Genomic DNA, 18,922 nt, shown 5'->3' on the forward strand with positions numbered 1-18,922 from the left:
TCTGAAATACGAAAAAAATATGAATGTATATTTTACATAATAAAGCCAAAGGAATCTTTACCCTGTCTCTAGTATCTTAGAATTTATTTCCAAAGCCACAAAAACACATATAACCATGCCTGCGAACAAATTTACTACTACTGCCCCAAAGAAAAGTCTTCTTTATTTTTTAAGTGACAAAGGAGGTACCAAATTTTAAATTTAGAATCTATTGATTTTATACACCTTTTACAAAGCTATATTATATATTGTAATGCTTTGCATCAATAGCAATAGGAAGCCTCAGAGATATAAAGAATAATAGTTTCAACCTAAGAAGAAGTTAGTTGCTCTCATGGCTCGTGATACCTCATAACTGCATTTTAGTCTTTATTATTTTTCAGGAAACGTAAGATTGTGTACCTTTTTCAGAAATTTTAAACTTTTCTTAATCTAGGTTGCAACAAATGAGATAACTCATGGATTTTAAAAACAATGTTAAAAAAGTAGTTTTATTTACAATATTTCCTTCTGAAAATAATGCTAACACAATTCAAATTTTACTAAAAAATGAAAAGGAATACAGTCTATATTCTGAAAGGTGAAGGGAACTTCAAAGAAGTAAAAATGGAAACAAAAGAAACTGTGATATAAATTATACTGATAAAATATACTTAACTTGTTTTAAGCCACATAATCATACTTCAAACCATTCCTTAAACTTCTAAAGGGTGTTCTAATAATTAGAAGAGTCGGTCACCAGAACTTTTCAAATTTATTATGCCTAGTTCTGCCTTGTCTTAAATTATCAGTAACGTGTCACTATGGACCAATATTTTCTGAAAATGTTCAATCTATGACAAGCCTGAGAACCAAACAGGCAACACACTCTCTCTTTACTAAACACATAGACACACCCCCAAAAGAGAACCAGAGAACTCAGAATGAAAGGACATTCTCTCAGAACAACAAAGTATCACTGATTGGAAAATGTAATAATTAATAGTGATTATAGAGACTGAAGAGGGACAGGGGATAAGGAAAGTTTTCTAACAGGGAATGGAGGGGTTCAAGGGGAAAAAGAGAATATGGCTGCTGGTGAGGTAATTCCTTTCCACAAAAATGGTATCTTAGATTATTGTTCCAACTTTGGTACTTTAATTCTTTTAACTAAAAAATGAGACAGAACTGTTAATGAATAAAAACAATGTAAAAAAAGTGAAAATGTATTCTAAAAATTTATTCTATTCTAAAATACTGAATGAAAATTTCTGTAAATGTGAATTAATGAAATTTTGGTATAAATACTCCAATTTTTAATAGATTCTGTTATTTTTCTAAACTATATCCAAGATAAGATGAAAAGTAGCAAAAATTAAACTGTCCTTACCTGGCTCTTTTGGAAGAAGGCTGGATGTTAGCTACTTCATTTTGTTTCAATTTAGGAGGTAATCTCATACCCTGAAATTAAAATCATACATGTTTTAAAAAGGAGTAATTTTAGAGGCTAATTTTCTTTAAAATGGTTTATGTATAAATTTTCATCAAACAAACATTTAAGAGTCATAATCTTCCTAAGTTTAATTTTTACAGCAAAATATAGTACATGGACAAGGAAAGCAAAGATGAAAAGAAAAATTGTAAAGATTTTAAATTAAAAAATGTAACCTTAGGGACATCTTCAACTCTTCCCTCCCTATACAGTTAATTATACCATGTCTTTCTGGTTTATCTTAAAATATAATTCTTGAATCCATTATATTGTTATAATGAAGAGATATCACATTGGTGAATGGTTAAAAATAGCATCATTTTCTCCCAATTAAGTCTGGAAAATAGTATTTGTGTACAAAAAAAAAAAAAACAGAGGCAGTTTGGGGGTAATGGTTATCAGAGTCTTTTCCCTTATGAAAGCACATTTAGCTGGCAAATAATCATAAAATTTGTCTCAGAAGCTCTGTGACCCTGATTTCTCTCTTAATATCACAAGTTATTTTTCCATTCCATTATGAGAGCCATGAACCTCATTAATTATCTTCCTCATTAATTCATATATGAACTACTATTAGCAACTTTTCATTTATTTTAAATCATTTTATTTACTGATATATTGTTTAGAAATATTTTTCAGAAAATACTCGCCACATTCCCCATTCCTCACCATGGATGTGTCCTTATTTGAAAGAATTGTACAGTACAACTAAGCAGTGTATTTGACTGGTTTTGTTGCTTCTCTATACTTTTTCTTTACACTATTATCAAAATATAAAATGTTCTTGTGGTTTTACTTTCTTCCTCCTTTCTCCCAGTTCTGGCATTTTATGAGTCTTTGAGTCTGTGAGCTGATATTTAAAATCATTAACCTGCAAATGTGCTGGATATTATCAACAATCAACTGTTAGATCTGGACTCAAACAGTAATCTAAAGTGTGCTTTTTCCTTCCTTCTACCTAAGCTTATTCCTCTCCCATATTTTATCCCCTCCTATCTAAGCCCTCCTGGCTTCCAAGGTGACAATTACCCAATCAGATAAATGAGTCTATTGCAAATGGTCACAGGAAATACTTATATTAAGGTACATATCTGTATTATAAAGGCCTTTAGGAGACAACTGTTTAAGTCTTTCTATTGTTAAAATAATAAAAATTTACAAAACCAATATAAATGACATCACTTGAGTATTTATGAATATACCTATATATACACACACACATATATGTATGTATGTAGTATACATACACATGTGTACAGAAATTGTAAGATGTTAAACTAAAGTCCTGCGAACAAGTACTTATTAAGTGCCAGGACTGTGCTACAAAGAAAAGCAAAAATATGTTCTCGGCTAGCTCACAATTTAAAAGGGGGAGACTAAGTATAGACAAGATATACACAGTGCCAAAATTAAAAAAAAAAAAAAAGCTATCTACACTGTAAATGAGAGTTAATATCAGACCGAAGACAATAGCGGTAGGGGAAGGGGAAGTATGAGGTACACTGGAAAGAACTCTTGACATTGAAATATTGAAAAATATTTTTAATTTAAAAAAATTTTAGAGGGTTTCTATGAATTGTAAGATAAAATATAAGTTCTTCTGTTTGACATTATAATCTGTTTCCAACCTAGCTCCAAGCTCCAATTTATCTTTCTAATTTCCCCTCACACTCACTATATATTCATGTTAAATTATCTTTATTTTCTATTTCCTAAACAAAACATTTCATCTTCTGCCTCTTCAGAGGCTGCCCCACAGGGCCCAGAAAGCTCTCCTCCACCTTCTTTTCTTGGAATTCCCAGTTTTCTTTGAGGGGCAGGATGTTAATATGGGCCATCTCCTCAACAAGGTCTTTCTTTACATTCCCAATTGTTAGTGATTCTCCTACTCCAAGATGACTTTGCATATACATATATTTAATTAGCTGTACATATTATTTCTGGCCAGAGTGTAAACTCCTGGAGGGCAAACAAAGATGGTTTCAGTAATCTCAATGAATATATTTACTTCACTGAAAACAAGCAGCTTATACAAATTCCTTCTCTCCATTGTAAACCTCAAAATTCCTTAGACTTATAAATGTTGGAAATTTCACCATTGGGATATTTCATACTTGGAAAATTTCTTACTGATAGTCTATTGGAATGGGAACCCCATTGGCATGGGAGGTTCCTTCTCTTCCCTTCTTAAGATTACTTTAGGACAGAAACCTTTTGCTGAACAATGGAAAGGACTTTGACCTATGCTTAAGCATAGAACAGGAATTTCTTTGAGTCATGATTGATTTTAGAATTGATACAATGGAGATACTTGGAATCAATCTCCACCCTATTCAGTCCTAACAGGATTTGAGTAAGGGCTGCAGCCTAGATCAAAATTTAATTATTTGAATCTCTACCCTACTCAGGTTAACAGGATTTAGAAAGGGCTGTAGCAAAGGAGCAAAGATTTAATCATTTGCAAATATGACCTTCAACTGACATGTGCAAAAGCCAGAAACCTCTGGGCGGTCCTGGGTTAAGCTAGAGCCTCCATTGGCACAGGGAAATTGATGAACAGTGATTGGTAGATGGGAGAACTGAGGGGAGGAACTTGGATGGTTTCCTTAAAAGATAGGAGGGTCTGAAGACTCGGTGGGTGTTGAGGAGTTTGGTCGGGGTGATTGCGGTGGACTCGGAGAAGCTTGCGCTGAAGGAAGCTGAAGGTGGGGGCCTCTGAGACTGTTTCTCCATTTTGGTCACGTGAGTGATAGGGACTGATCTCTTTTCTTTGCCCCAGCTATCTAAGGGCCTTTTGGCCCAGCCTAAACAGAAGGGGTATTTAAGCCCTATTCCCTTCTCTCCCTTTTTCTTTCTCTCTATCTCTAATTCCTTTCTTGCTCCTATTGTAATTAAACTCCAAAAAAGGCTGACGGCTGACTTGAGTTTTTCATTTAGGAATTACATAGCTGAATTCCTTGGCGACCTTAAATTAATATATATCAGTCTTTTAAAGTGATTCCCTTGTCACACCTCCTTATGCTAATAACAAAGTATATAGGGACATAATTACTCCCTCCATTTCCTCCTTAAATCAAGTTCCTACTTAAGTGAGTACCTACAAAATACTAGCAACTCCAGTTGAGAAGACAATTCATTCAATTCATATGCACTTATTAAGTGCCTAACTCTGCACTCACAGCATTGTATCAGGAGGAGCTTACAGTTTATTATACAATCCATTCAGAAACAATGCCAGTCACCTCTCCTCACAAATACAGTTTTATATTTTCATGACAGAACCTAGTCTAGCTTTGTTTTTGTTTCTTCAGTTAAAGAAAAGAAATAGAATATGGTTTTATTGTTTAACATTAAATTTTCAAGTAGTGTAGCCTAAGCTCAAGACATTCTCTAGTGGTGATTTTTAAAGAGGACTTGTGGTGATATTTTCCCCATTATAAATAGAATTTTTTTCTTAGAAGATCTATAGTATTCTGGTTAAAAACATTTGTGTCCCTAAATAAAAGTATGCTTCATAGTTGTTTAAATTTTCAAGATCTAGTAGGTCTCTAATTTGGCTACAAAGTAAAAGGAAATTAAATTTAACGGTAATACTAATTAAACATTACCCAATTCGTCTTGTTCTAATGGCTGGGACACACAGTGCAAGTATCTGTAAAAAAGTTCCAGACCAATAAAGAAAAATTATACAGCATTTTAAGGTTTGCAAAGCACTTTATTACATATACTATAATAATGTGTTTTAATTTTAAGAATTGAAAAAAATGCCAGAGGAATTCCATCTGATAAGTACATGTAAGATGAAATTTGTGCTTGTTAGGATAAAGACTCTGATGACCATAATTTACTTCACCTATCTCATTTCCAGGGTGGCAATGCACACATTGGGAGGGAAGAGAGCAATCAATCTAGGAGTCAGGAGATCTGGAGTAGGATTTTGGTTCTGATTACTTATTAATGCTATCACAATGGATAAGTTACATCTTAGTTTTCTTCATCTCTAAAATGGAAATAATATTTGTACTAACTAACTACACTTTACAGGGTTGTCATAAAGTGCTCTGCAATCATAAAAAAGTTATTTGTCAGGAAAATTATATCAATTATGCCAAATCAAATATTATAATTATTTATACCCCAAACAAAAGGAGATAAACATTACCATGCTATTGTAAACATTAATTAAAATAAGACACTCACACAGATTACTCAGAAGATATTCAAAGACCAATAGTGATCCCAAGATCACACTTAAAAATAGAGTACTAACCATAATCCTAGATTGGGAAGACCAGGTTTTCTAGACCAATTTGGTATTTGATATACTGACAAAATCATCTTAATATACTTGAAAAGAGGAAAATTATCCAACTCCTCTAGCAATGTGATAGGGAAGATGTGAAAAAGAATCAATGTACTCTAATAAAAATATATAGTAACAAAGATTTATAGAGCATAGCATAGTACAGGCTTGAACTGCCTAATCCAAAATTCTATAGGAAAATGCAAAAAAATCCAAATAACCCTAAAGTTCAAGAATAATGATAGAGAAATGTGAGTTATTTTTCAACCCCACATACAATGATGTGGAAAGGCAGCTATTAGGAATAACTATTTTGTTCTACTAAGCCACCATCTTACATGTTCTACATTTACTATAAGCTAATTTATTTTAACTTATTCCTTGAGTCTACAACTTATAATATTCAATAAATTATTTAAAATAATGGAAAATAAAGTGAGGTTATTAATAACATACCATTAGTAGCTCTGGCGATACCTTTAATGGAATTCTCCATGCATCTAAGAGAGAAATATGAGATTTTACAATCATGTCATGAGAAAATAGCCTTCTCCAGATGACTGGTCAGGTCACTTGGTTACAGATAACATCAATGGGTCTGTGAGGATTCCCATACTATTCAGTTAACTTAATTTTTAAAGCTACCTGCCTACATCTTAAGCTCAGCTGTTTCTAAAGGTATCTCACTAAACAAAGAGTAAATGTTTTCTTCTATTCACTACTAGAAACATAATCTAGAGAGGAAAGTCTCTTGTACATAAAGAAAAATATATTATGCTGAGTTTTTTATAAGCCCCACTCATTGAATTTCTGGAAATATCTCAGTATAACACATCCAGGTAATGTAGTTTCACCATTTACCAGAAGTGAGCAAAGTACCATTTAAGCACACGGTCAGACTATCTCTAACCAAAAAAGCCTGGCTAAGTTTTCCTATATATAACCCAGATGACCTGACAGGTCTTCAAGGGACTAGCAAAGTATTGTTCTAAGACTTCTAGAAAAAAGATGAAATGTAGTCATTAAAGGATATAGAATAGCTTCTATTGTTAATGCCACCCCTATCCCTCTGGAAAATTTGAAGGTATACTGACCATTAAAAGAGAGAAAAGCCTGAAAGCCCTTTGAGGTAGTCAGGTAGCAAAAGCCAACCCACTGACAACAGCATGAGAAATTCTCCTAATCTGAAAGCTCATTTGTTTGTCATTATATATTCCCATTAGGATAAATATCACTTTACCAATGGAAAAGGAAGAATTTAAGAGTGAGATTCTACATAATTGCAGGGAAGTGGGTAGTCCAAGTTGGTAGTGGATTCCTCCCTTATACTGATTTATTTCCTCTTAAAATCCTAGTAAGATGTTTCTGACCTCTGTACATAATCTTGTCTTGTTCAATATACTTTAACAACTTGAAAGAAAACATAAGAGGTTATCTATAACTGAAAGGTCCTATATAAAAGTAGGCTATTATCTTCATATTAAATTTAAGATAACACAACAATGAACAATAAGTTGAATGACTGTCAAGAGTCATCCAAGAGTTAAAAGATTAAAAGGCTATATATATAATACACACACACACACACACACACACATACATGTTGGCACCAACAACATTACTATACAATATGCACTATCATAAAATATCAGGAAGCATATCTAAAATGAAGAGATAATGTATGTGAAGTGCAATACTGCAAATCATTCCGTAAATTAAAGTACTATTATTGAATTCAAAAGTACATGCTGATTGAAGGCCTAACTTAATAAAAATAATCAATGTAAAATTCCTAAGGATTTCAAGTCCAATGTGAGAGAATGTGGCACTGATATCAAGGATGCATTTATTCCTCCAACATTTAAGTGTATACTGTGTATAAGCCCTAAGGAAGTTATAACGGTAAATATAGAGGAGAGAGTTGTGTCCTAAAGGAACTTGTGAAGAAAAAATAAGGCAACATAAATTAGTATACAAATTAGAATATAGTATGTATTTAGTACCATGGGAATTATAACAAAAGGAGATAATTACACTTCAGTTGGGCAGGCAGTTTCATGAACGAGTATCTTCACTGGTGAGATGGGAATGGGAATGATTTCAAAAGAGTCAAAAAATCTTAGTCCTAACACCAACACTTAATAGCTATATGATTCTAGGCAAGTCACTTAATCTATGGGCCTAGTTTAATTTGTAAAATGATGGTAATACTATATACCTCATAGGGCTGTAATAAAATAACACTGAAAATGTGAGTTGTTATTAAATGAAAAGAAGAACAGATTTATTCTGTGTAATTCAAAAGGGCAGAATCAGTTCAAATAAAAATTACAGAGATAGTCACTGAATCAACATCTAATAATAGATGGGAGGACCCTTTCAAGTAGCTTACTTATCATCACTGAAGTATTTAGGCAGAAGTTAGAAAGCAATTTTTCTTGGAGATTGGAGAAAAAATTACTGCTCTGAGTGGGAAAGCAGACAAGATAATTTCTATGACTCCTTCAAACTTTATAGAGAAAAAAATCATAAGAAAGCACAGGAAAGGGGGAAAGATAAAGCTCAAAAAGCCAAGTTTATTGGTTAATATGGATAAGATTTCAAACTTTCAGCTAATTATAGGTGAAAATTAGAAAAGCATGCTAGATGTAAAGATGTAGAGAAATATAATCAGTTTCCACTGCTTAGTTATCATCCAACTATTTGTTCTCAATAATTCTAAAACACTTTGAATTCAATTCTTTGAATTATAATTATGATTTATAATATCTGTACTTACCCAAAAGATTTAAAACTAAATGCTGAGTAGGAGCAAATGGATCCTGCAGGTTGAACACTGTGTAGCGGCTGCACTGCACTTGACGCAAAGCCTCAAAATTCCCAAGCAGTATGTCACAAAGCCACTGGGCATTCACACATGGTATCCTCCACTCTTTGGCCTTTTCATATTTTAAACCACTTGGCCTTAGTATAGAAGGAGAAAATTCATTTATCAAGTGCTTTATGTTCTTAACAAAACAATTCATATTTCTAATTTCTATTATGACAGCAAAAGAATTATTTTGCTATTTTTTACATTGTTGAAAATGTCATATAAATCAGTTAAAATTCAACAGCAATTTAGTAGTAGAATCCAGACTACAAATTATTAGACCATCAATTTAATTTCTTTCAGTCCATTTTTGCTTCATTTTCTATTATATCTAATTGTAATTCCTCTTTTATAATAACCATGTCTACAACCATTACCATAAACATTTTTGCTCTTTACTTATCTCTTAAAAGAATTGGTCTTACACTTGGATTTCTGTTTGAATAAATTAATAGCCAAGCATTTATAAGCATCTTCTATGTGCCGGGAATTACCGCTAGAAATTGGGGCAACAAAGAACTATCACTGCTTTCAAACTGTATGAAAGTAAAAGAGTAAGTGTGAACATACAAAATAAATACAAGGTAACTTTTAGGGGGACAGAACTAGTCATGAGGATAGTCAAGAAAGGGTTAATGTAGTCCTGAGCCGAGTGGAAAAAATCTAAAAGATAGAGATGTGGAGGGAGATCCCAAGCCTGAGTAATATCCTATATAAAGGTGTGAGATTAGAAGTGAGAATCTCTTTGAGCCTCACTTTCTCAACTGTGAGAAATATCAAGGCAGCAAGGCTGGCCTGTTGAGGGCAAAAGTTAAGTGGGATGTACAGGACAGAAAATGTAGGTTGGAGTCAAGTTGCATAGGGCTTTAAAAGGTAAACAGAGGGTTCTATATTTGATCATAGAGGCAAGAGGAAGCCACTGGAGTTTTCTAAGGAAGAAAGTAAAAATTCTAGACCTATAATTAAGGGAAATGATTTCAGCAGTTATATGGATGATGGATTGGAATGAAACCAATTAGGAAACTACTGCACTAATGATGAGGGCTTGAACAAGAGTGGTAGTAGTTTTAAGTAGCAAAAAAGGGACTGATGTGAGGAGATGTGGAAGCACAACTGCCAAGATGTCAGCTGACTGGATATGTGGGGTGAGAGCAAGCAAGGCATCCAGAATGAGTTGAGTTATTGAACCTGGCTAACCAGAAGCACATTGGTATTTTTAACAGAAAGAACTTCATTATAGTAAAAAAGCAGAACTACAAAATGTCTAATGTATAAAGAATGTACATAAGATTTTAGTTAGTGAGTATCAAATTGATAATAATTTCATTAATTCACTTACTCTTTACATATGAGTACTGTATTGCTACGGCATAAATAACCTGTATATTTGGCACCTGCCAGGTAAGCCATTAATTTTAGGTCATCTCGATCACCATCAATAAATCCAGTCACCGAAATAATCTGTTGAAAAAAGTAAAAACTATTACAACTCCAAAGTACTACTTTTTCTTTCTGTCTTTTAAGTTGCAGGAATACACAGAAATTGAAAATATATCAGAAAATATTTCAGTGTTATCAATCAATTAATAAATCAATAAACATTTATTAAATCACAGAGTACACCAAGCACTATGCTGTGCAATGGGGACACAAAGAAAAAAGCTATCACATTACCTGTCCTTAAAGAGCTTCCCCATTTTAATGTGGGGGGTGGGAGGGCAGCAGGATATAGATATAGATAGATAGATAGATAGATAGATAGATAGATAGATAGATAGATAGATAGATAGATAGATATGCAAATCAGTACAAGTCAATATCATGCTTAAGAATTCTGAATTGTAGTGGTGGTCAAAGAAAAATAAATTAATGAGTATAATGAAAATATTTTTTCTAACCCCAACATATAAGAAGTTTAATTTTAAAAAGAAGAAGAAATAGCTATTTAACCACGAGGTGGAAAGCATCCTTAAAAACAACAACAGTACTTCTTTGAAGCAATCAACTGATTTGAGCATCAGAATAAACACCTAAAGTAATAGCCTTTACATAATCAACAAGTCTTTATTAAGTATGTAGAAGGCAAGATAGAATCTATATATTAAAGATGAAACAAAGAAATATGTTTTTAAAGTGGCACAACAGACAAAATATTAAACTTGGAAGTCAGGAAGACATAATTTCAAGGCCTCCTTTAGAACCTTACTGGTTGCTTTTGACCCTGGGTGAGTCATTTAACCTGTCTTACAGCTTCACCTAAAATATGATGGACTGTAATAGCATCTACTTCACAGGGTTATGAAGATCAGAAGAGATAATATAAGTAAAGTGCTTTGCAAAGCTCTGAGCACTATATAAATAACAGCTACTGTTAGTATTCAAAAGAAAATGGGGCAGTTGGGTGGGCTCAGTGCTTTGAGAGCCAGGCCCAGAGACAAGATTTCCTGGGTTCAAATCTGGCCTCAGACACTTCCTAGCTGTGTGACATAAGACAACAACATTAATGTCAAAAGCAAATATGCAAATGATAATAGCCTTTGCTATACTTAACTCAATACTTCAAAAAAATCTATCATTTCATCTATGCAAGCACTCCCTCTGAACCTTTACCAATGGTTTTATTTTATTAAAATCCAATAGTTTAGATAGAATAAGAATAGAGCATTAAAATAGGATTTCAGTAGCAGTATAGTAGATTATTTTAAAATATATATATACACATTTAATTTGAACTTTTCTCTTACATGTTGAGAACATGGCTTTCCTCCTGGTGGGAATGCCACAGGAAAATGAAGAGCTCGATGAGGTGGTACCATTTTCTTCTTTTTTAAGACTGTATTTAACCAATGTGCAGTGACACATCTTTTTCGTTCTCTCACCGCCTGTCAAAGATTACATTTTTTAATTTTTGCTATAGGACTAACCACTAACTATATTTTGTCTTATATGCTGTGAAACTATCACCTTTATTTGGAACACCATAAACAAAAGGAATAGAGTAAGACTGGCTGGGGGTATCTAACCTAAAACGTTAGTTTTTTAATGCATTTGATTTAACAACATAATATAGTTGAATATTTTTCAGGTCATTTGGCAGGATTTTACTGTTCAAAATACATAGGAAGCTACAAGTAGGCTATGAAAAAGTCAGGAAATTATGATTCATTTAGTGAAGGACTGGACTATTTGAACTAATTTAACATTATCATATTTCCCCATTTTCTAGTAAAATAAAGATATTGAGATACCTCAATTAACAACAACAACAAAAACCTGGAAAATTTACAATGGGGAAAAACTCAAAACATTTCTCCAAATTCACATTTTCTTGCCTGTTACATGGCAAGAGGCGGAATTTGCAAGAATTTTTGTTAAGGAGATATATATATTGGGCATGCTTCCTGTTAGTGAAATTACTGACTGGAGACTCACAGGATGAAACAAGGAATAACCAAAAAGAATCATAGCGATTCTGACCCAAAACTTACATCCCTATAAAACTAGAATCTCTGATATAGTGGGAATCCATACTTACATATCCACATATATTCTTACGAGCAGTAAAGTATCTATTTCCCACCCACCATTTAGTCAATAAGCCAGGAATTCTGTGATACATCAACAAATTACAGGGATTCGTTACTTCCATCATAGCTAAAAGATTACCTGGAATTTCTCTTTCCTTTTTCCCTTATCACCAGTATACAACAGGAGCAATTTTAGGTACCTACAGAAATTTATTATTAAACAGAAGTTTTTTCTTTTGAATGTAATTAAGATCCTTTTCCCAAAATGAAAACTTACCAAAACTGGGTATCTTATGCCGATAAAACTGTAGTATTAGCATCATTATAAGTTTTCATTTTAGTTACATACCTGTGCATACATACTACTGACTTGACTTTCACAAAGAAGATGTGTACATCTGCTTGTAAATGTAGGATCCACAGTGCCACCATGTGCTTGTATTATCTAGTCACCAAGAAAACCCCAGTTTACACCTTTTAATAATCTAGCCAATTATAAAAAACTTCAAATTTATTATAAAAATATCACTTCATATATACAGCATAAATTTTTGAAAAATATACAAAATATTGAAAAGTTATAAGATCTTTCTAAATTATAATACCATATATCTAAATTATGAACATGAATTAAACACATTGTGAGGAGAGGAACGATAGGAACATTGCTACTTTAGAGGAAGAAAAGCAAACAGGTGGCTCAGGCCTGGGGTTGGGAGGACCAGGTGTTTAAATCTGGCCTTAGACATTTTCTAGCTGTATGATCCTCCCTAGGAAAGTCACTTAACCTCAATTGCTTAGTATCACTTCCAAGACAGAAGGAAAGAATTTTTTAAAAGGAAAAGAAAAACAAGAAAATATTTTAAAACCAAATATTTATTTTAGAAAACAAACATAAAATATCTTATAGAGAAGATTTTAAGCTCAATATAAATTCAGGCCTATTTTCTTCTGTCTATACTACTGCACAATGGGAAGTGATTTAAAGAATGAGAACCCTAAGGCACTCACTACTACTTGGTCCACAATCACCACAGAAAGATCCAATTAGTTTCAAGATTCTCTTATTTTATTTTATTGTAAAGGAAAGTAAACAGATTTTAGATTTTCAAAGACTAAAACAAAAAAGTGTTCTAATTAAGTCTTAAACAACCAGAATTTAATTACTCAGCTAGAATATTCAAAGCATTTTCCTTAGAAATGGCTATAAAAGAATAGTCATATGTCAACACAATTTTTTTTATTATTTTACAAAGTAAAATAAGGAAGTATAATTTAATAGTCACAACTAAATAGAAAATGTGTCAAATTTATTATGGTCACTGGATGATAGTTTTTTATTATACCTCCACAAAAAAAAAATCAAACAAATACAATCATTAGTGAGCAAGCCATTATTATGAGATTTTTCCACTAACTGCAATAATGGCAAAAAGAAATCAAGAGTAAACGACAGCCCCAAGTTTCATAATACTTTGCAAACTATAGTTCTGTGACATTTCAATTTCTATTCTAATTGAAGAAGACTCTATACTTCATTTTTAAAATTTGCTACCCATCTCTATACATCTATTTATACAACCATTATATCTTTCTCCTTTTAAAAAAAGCATTTATAATAATAATGTTATTTAAAATAACAATCTTAAATAGCCTTTTAAGGTATGCAAAGTAATTTACATATAAGGATCTAATTTGAGCCTTGCTATGAAGACTTGTATTATTATCTTCACTTTACAAATGGGGAAACTGAGGCTCAAGAAGGAAAGTGACCTATCACCACAAAGTCAATACTAGTGATAAGCTTCCAAACCAGATCCTTTTCGTTTCTATGTCTAGCACTTTTAACTACTATGTCATATTACTTCATTTTTAAGATTATTTACAGAAATTACAACAAATGAGTTAATCTAGGTGGCATAATGGATGAAGTGCTGGACTAGGTTAAGAAGGTGCATATTGATTAAGAGCCAAGCCTAGAGATGAGAGGTCCTGGGTTCAAATCTAATCTCAGACATCTCCAACCTATGTGACCCTGGATGAGTTACTTTACCTCCATTGCCTAACCCTTAACACTCTTCTGCCTTGGAAGAGTATTAATTCCCAGATAGAAAGTAAGGGTTTGGTTTTGTTTTTTTAAAGGTCCATAGTTTAAAGCCTCAGTTACTAAGCCTCACTCAGCCTCAGTTCTCTTATCTATAAAATGGAAATAATTGAAGTTAACACCTCAAGGAGAAGTTCAAGTGAAATTATCTAAAGTGATTTGCGAATCTTAAATGCCATGTAAAAGTTACCTATTAGCTATTAAGCATAAATCCACAGAAAAAGTCTTAATAAAAAATGTTTGCTAGTTCTTTGGGGCAAATCTTACCCTTTTCCATGTTGCCAACAGCTGTTTATCAGACATCTGCTCTGGATAATCAGCAATTGCAAATACACATCCCAGTAAGAAACATTCTTCTGGAACTAAAAAAAAAAAGTACACAGGAAAATAAAATATATTAAAACCACAAATTCTTAATAAACAAACATGGAAAATATGTCTTACCAAGTAAAATCTAAAATTTTGGAGGTTAATCAGCTTTGGGGCTGATAAAGCAGAGGATTTTTTTTAAGATTAAAAATTATTCCAAGAAATTTTCCAATTCAACCTGCTGAGATAGCAATACAAATTAAGCATAGCAAAAATCACTATCATTCATTATTATCCACTACAAATTATAAGCTAGTGATCATATTCTAGGTTGAACCATAAAAATGATTGCACATATAAGATGTGTATAGATGTGTATAGTTACATATAAAAGGTTTAATAATTTGACCACTGAAGTGAGGGCCTAGTTTTTAATTCTTCACTTTGTGAAAAGTAATAATGATCCCTACTCTCAAATAACCAAAACATTTCATGTGACTAAAGCACTACTTTTAGGCAGGAAAAAAAAGATGACTAACTCTCCAGTGCCGGATCATGTCCAAAGAGCTGATGATGCTGTGGCTGCTGCTGGTGATGTTGTGGTTGCTGAGGAGGAACCTGCTGCTGAAGGGCCTGGGATGTTTGACTCAAATGTTGTGCTGTTTGATTTTGCATTTGTTGTTGTTGCTGCTGCTGATGTTGGTGCAGACGTAATTGCTGCTGCTGTAACTGCTGCTGCTGCTGCTGCTGCTGCTGCTGTAACTGCTGCTGTTGCTGTAACTGCTGCTGCTGTAGATTCTGCTGTTGGAGCTGTGCTAACTGTTGCTGTTGCAGCTGCTGCTGCTGCAGCTGATGGAGCTGTTGCTGAAGGGCATGTTGTTGCTGGAACTGCTGTAGCTGTTGCTGAGGTCGATGAAGCTGCTGTGGAGGATGTAACTGTTGCTGTGGAAACGGTAGCTGTTGCTGTGTAAATTGATGCTGCTGATGGACCTGTTGCTGTGGTTGTGAAAACTGATGAGGCTGTTGCTGAGGGAAGGGTTGTTGGGAAATCTGTGGTGGTGGTTGCTGTTGCTGTTGCTGTTGCTGTTGCTGCTGCTGCTGCTGCTGCTGCTGCTGCTGCAGTTGCATAAGCTGCTGAGGTTGAAGATGTAAAATGGGGCGATGCTGTTGCTGCTGCTGCTGCTGCTGCTGCTGCTGCTGCTGTGTCTGATGTTGCTGCTGTGTCTGATGTTGCTGTTGTAACAAATGTGTCTCTGGAGTTAGTTTTACTTGACTAAACAACACGGCATTTGCATGTCCCTGTTGGCTATGATTTACCTGCTGTTCTAAATTTTTTGTAGGTGCTGAAAGAGACTGTAAGATCTAGAAAACAAAGATTTAATGAAGCGTCATTATCCAATACACAAGGTACTTCCACACTTTGCTAATAACTTACTTTTAAGTAAAGAGAATATTTTTACAAGACTTTCAAATATCAATAATATAGAAAACAAGAACAAAGTTGAAAAATTTCAGAAAATTCCTAAACTTTATTTACTTCATGTTAGTAGCTGATTAATAAATATTGATATTCAAAGATCACCAACATTTAAAACTATATGATTAATGGAAAAAATTTAAGATAATGAATCATTAAAAACGGCAACAAAAATGAAAATGAATGAAAATGATGACTGGTGAATTTTGAACAACAGAAAAGATTCTGGATGTAGGAGAACATGATTAGTTAAGGTATTCCCCAGAGGGTTGGGAAAGCATGTGGCATGGGTACTACTACTTTGGAGACCAGCACTGCTCAGGCCATCTCATTGAAACATCTCCCCTCCAGCTTTTTTTTTTTAAACCCTCACCTTCCACCTTAGAACCAATATTGTGTATTGGTTCCAAGGCAGAAAAATGGTTCGATCTAGGCAATAGGGATTAAGTGACTTGCCCAGGGTCACACAGCTAGGAAGTGTCTGAGGCTATATTTGAGCCCAGGACCTACAATCTCTGGGCCTGGCTCTCAATCCACTGAGATACCCAGCTGTCCCTGCCCTCCAGTTTATTTTGAGGGATGCTCTTCCCCACGCAAAATCCTAATGCTAATACCACAAAGTAGTTCTCTTTGAAATTTACTGTATTCCTATCTTGAACCTAGTCCAATCTAGCCCAGAAAGATTCAATAAAATAAAGATGACCAGAGAGAAGACATGGAACATACTTCTCAGATAGCTGGTCCATTGTTAGTACAACAATGCAGTCAACTACTGAAACTCCAGGAAGCAAGAGTCATTTCTGATTTTTTTCATGGATAGTGCATCCAGCTCACCTCTTCCTCTCTAAAGTTTCAATATATATGACACAGGCACAACAACTGGAATATAAAAGAAACCAAGCTCTCAATGGTAAGTTGTTATAACATTTCTAGTCTAAAACTATTATGTGCCTACTATGTTACCAAAAAAATATACGAAAACCAACCCCTGCCCTCAAGCTTACATTCTATTGAAGAGCAAAGATTTTTCTACCATTCAATGACATTTTAATCATTACAATATATATGCTTTTTAATTGCACAGCATGACAGGCATGATTTTTAACAAATACATGTTAATATTTAATATACATTCTTTTGAAATTCCAAACATTATTAAATGTGAATACATTAGATAGCATTTGACCAAGATAGAATGCAGCTGTATTATATCCCCTTCTGTATTCCATATACTATGGCTCTCAATGCAATGAAAGGTCTCATTAGTTTTGGGGGACAATCATATTTTCATTGTTGCTTCACACTAAACTTGGGAATAGATGAAAACCTTCATCTTTTTCAGATCAACCATCTAGCCACCCTATACAGGTGAAGTTGGTATTTTGAATATCAGTGATATTTTGAACCAGTTTTAAAACTCTTATATTTATTCTTATTAAATTTTATCTTGTAAGATTCAATACAGTTTTCTACCCTTTCCTGGACATTTTGGATAGACTGTCAATTAAACATAGTAGATATGTGATAGGTCCTCAGCTTTCGTGACATCCAAAAAACTTATCAATATGCCATCTATATCTTTATCCAAATTGATAACGTAAAATCACAGATTTAGAGCTAAAAGTTACCATAGATCATCTAGTCAGTTTCCTCTTCTTTAAAATAATTTGTACTAAGTCCCAGGGAGGTTAAACAAATTCATACTCCTCCTCGCTAGAGATATTACTCCAACCCGATATCAGCACATTAGTGACTATACTTTGGGTTTGGCCAATTAACACATTCCAAATCCAACAACTGTGTGATAGTCTAGTAGCTAGCACTTATATGGTATTTTAAGGTTTGTAAAGCACTCTATATATCTCTTTTAATCCTCACAACAACACTGTGAGGTAGGTGCTATTATTATCTCTATTTTACATTTGAAGAAACTGAGACACAGAGAGGTACTTGTGACTTTCTCAGGATCATATAGCTATTAATTGCCAGGAAGGGTCTGACTTCTAGTCTAACATTCTCTCTCTACTTCCATTACAAGAAAAGCATGAAAAGCTTTAATTAAATGCTTTGTCAAAAATCAATGCAAATTCTTATCTATAAAATGCCCCTATATCTGCTGCTAAGGAAGTTAATCTGGTATGAACTGTTCTCAGCAAAGTTATGCTGGCCCTTTATGATGACTGCTTTTTCTTCTTCTAGATGTTCTGTAATCACTCTGATTCCAAGCAGAATTCTAAAATGTTTTAGAGTTAAACTCACTGGTGTAGAACTTAAAGACTCTCTCCTAACCATTTTTTAAAATTCGGGGCATTTGCCCCAATCTTGTCTAGTGGAACTTCTTCCAAACTTCATGATCTTTCAGAAATCATATTCATGGCCCAGCTGTGTTACTCTGGGCAAGTCATTTAACCCCCACTGCCTAGCCCTTTCCACTCTTCTGCCTTGGAACCAATACACATTATTGATTCCAAGATAGAAGGTAAGGTTTTTAAATTTAAAAAAAAAAAATCATATTCATGGGAAGGGGTGGGGGGAGGGGAGGAAGGAAAAGACTATGATTCTTATAACCAAGGAATAATGTTCTAAGTGGGGGGGGGGGGGATGGCCATGTGCCCATGGAGAGCACTCTGTGTGCCATCTTTGGTACCTGCACCATAAATTAGCCATCACTACCCTAGGGCCTTCCGTTTCTTACTCAGGACTTTCAAATTTTTAGGAGTGTCTTTTAGAATACCTCTGTCATACATAAAGATAGCTCAGTCACAGGCAGGATAGATGGCAAGACCTGGAGTCAGGAAGACCTGATTTCTGATCTGACTTGAAGATATAAAAACCCTGAGCAAATCACTTAACCTCTCC

General features: G+C 33.9%; 1 protein-coding gene across 5 annotated transcripts in view; it reads right to left on the minus strand.

The window, feature by feature from the left end:
* PAXIP1 (PAX interacting protein 1) overlaps nt 1-18,922 on the minus strand; it is a 134,807-nt gene that overhangs the window by 67,212 nt on the left and 48,673 nt on the right. For all 5 annotated transcript variants that reach the window (XR_008912360.1, XM_056799949.1, XM_056799951.1 and 2 more), the window contains 8 exons: nt 15,126-15,948; nt 14,545-14,639; nt 12,523-12,618; nt 11,391-11,528; nt 9,986-10,107; nt 8,554-8,738; nt 6,231-6,274; nt 1,370-1,440 (listed from right to left, as the gene is read on the minus strand). Coding sequence is in view for 4 of the 5 variants with exons in the window: in XM_056799949.1 (XP_056655927.1) it covers nt 1,370-1,440; nt 6,231-6,274; nt 8,554-8,738; nt 9,986-10,107; nt 11,391-11,528; nt 12,523-12,618; nt 14,545-14,639; nt 15,126-15,948 (1,574 nt within the window). In the remaining variant the exon portion in view is untranslated. The remainder of the gene's footprint in view (nt 1-1,369; nt 1,441-6,230; nt 6,275-8,553; nt 8,739-9,985; nt 10,108-11,390; nt 11,529-12,522; nt 12,619-14,544; nt 14,640-15,125; nt 15,949-18,922) is intronic.

Source organism: Monodelphis domestica, chromosome 5 (assembly GCF_027887165.1).
Source record: "Monodelphis domestica isolate mMonDom1 chromosome 5, mMonDom1.pri, whole genome shotgun sequence".
In the NCBI taxonomy this organism is placed as follows: domain Eukaryota; kingdom Metazoa; phylum Chordata; class Mammalia; order Didelphimorphia; family Didelphidae; genus Monodelphis; species Monodelphis domestica.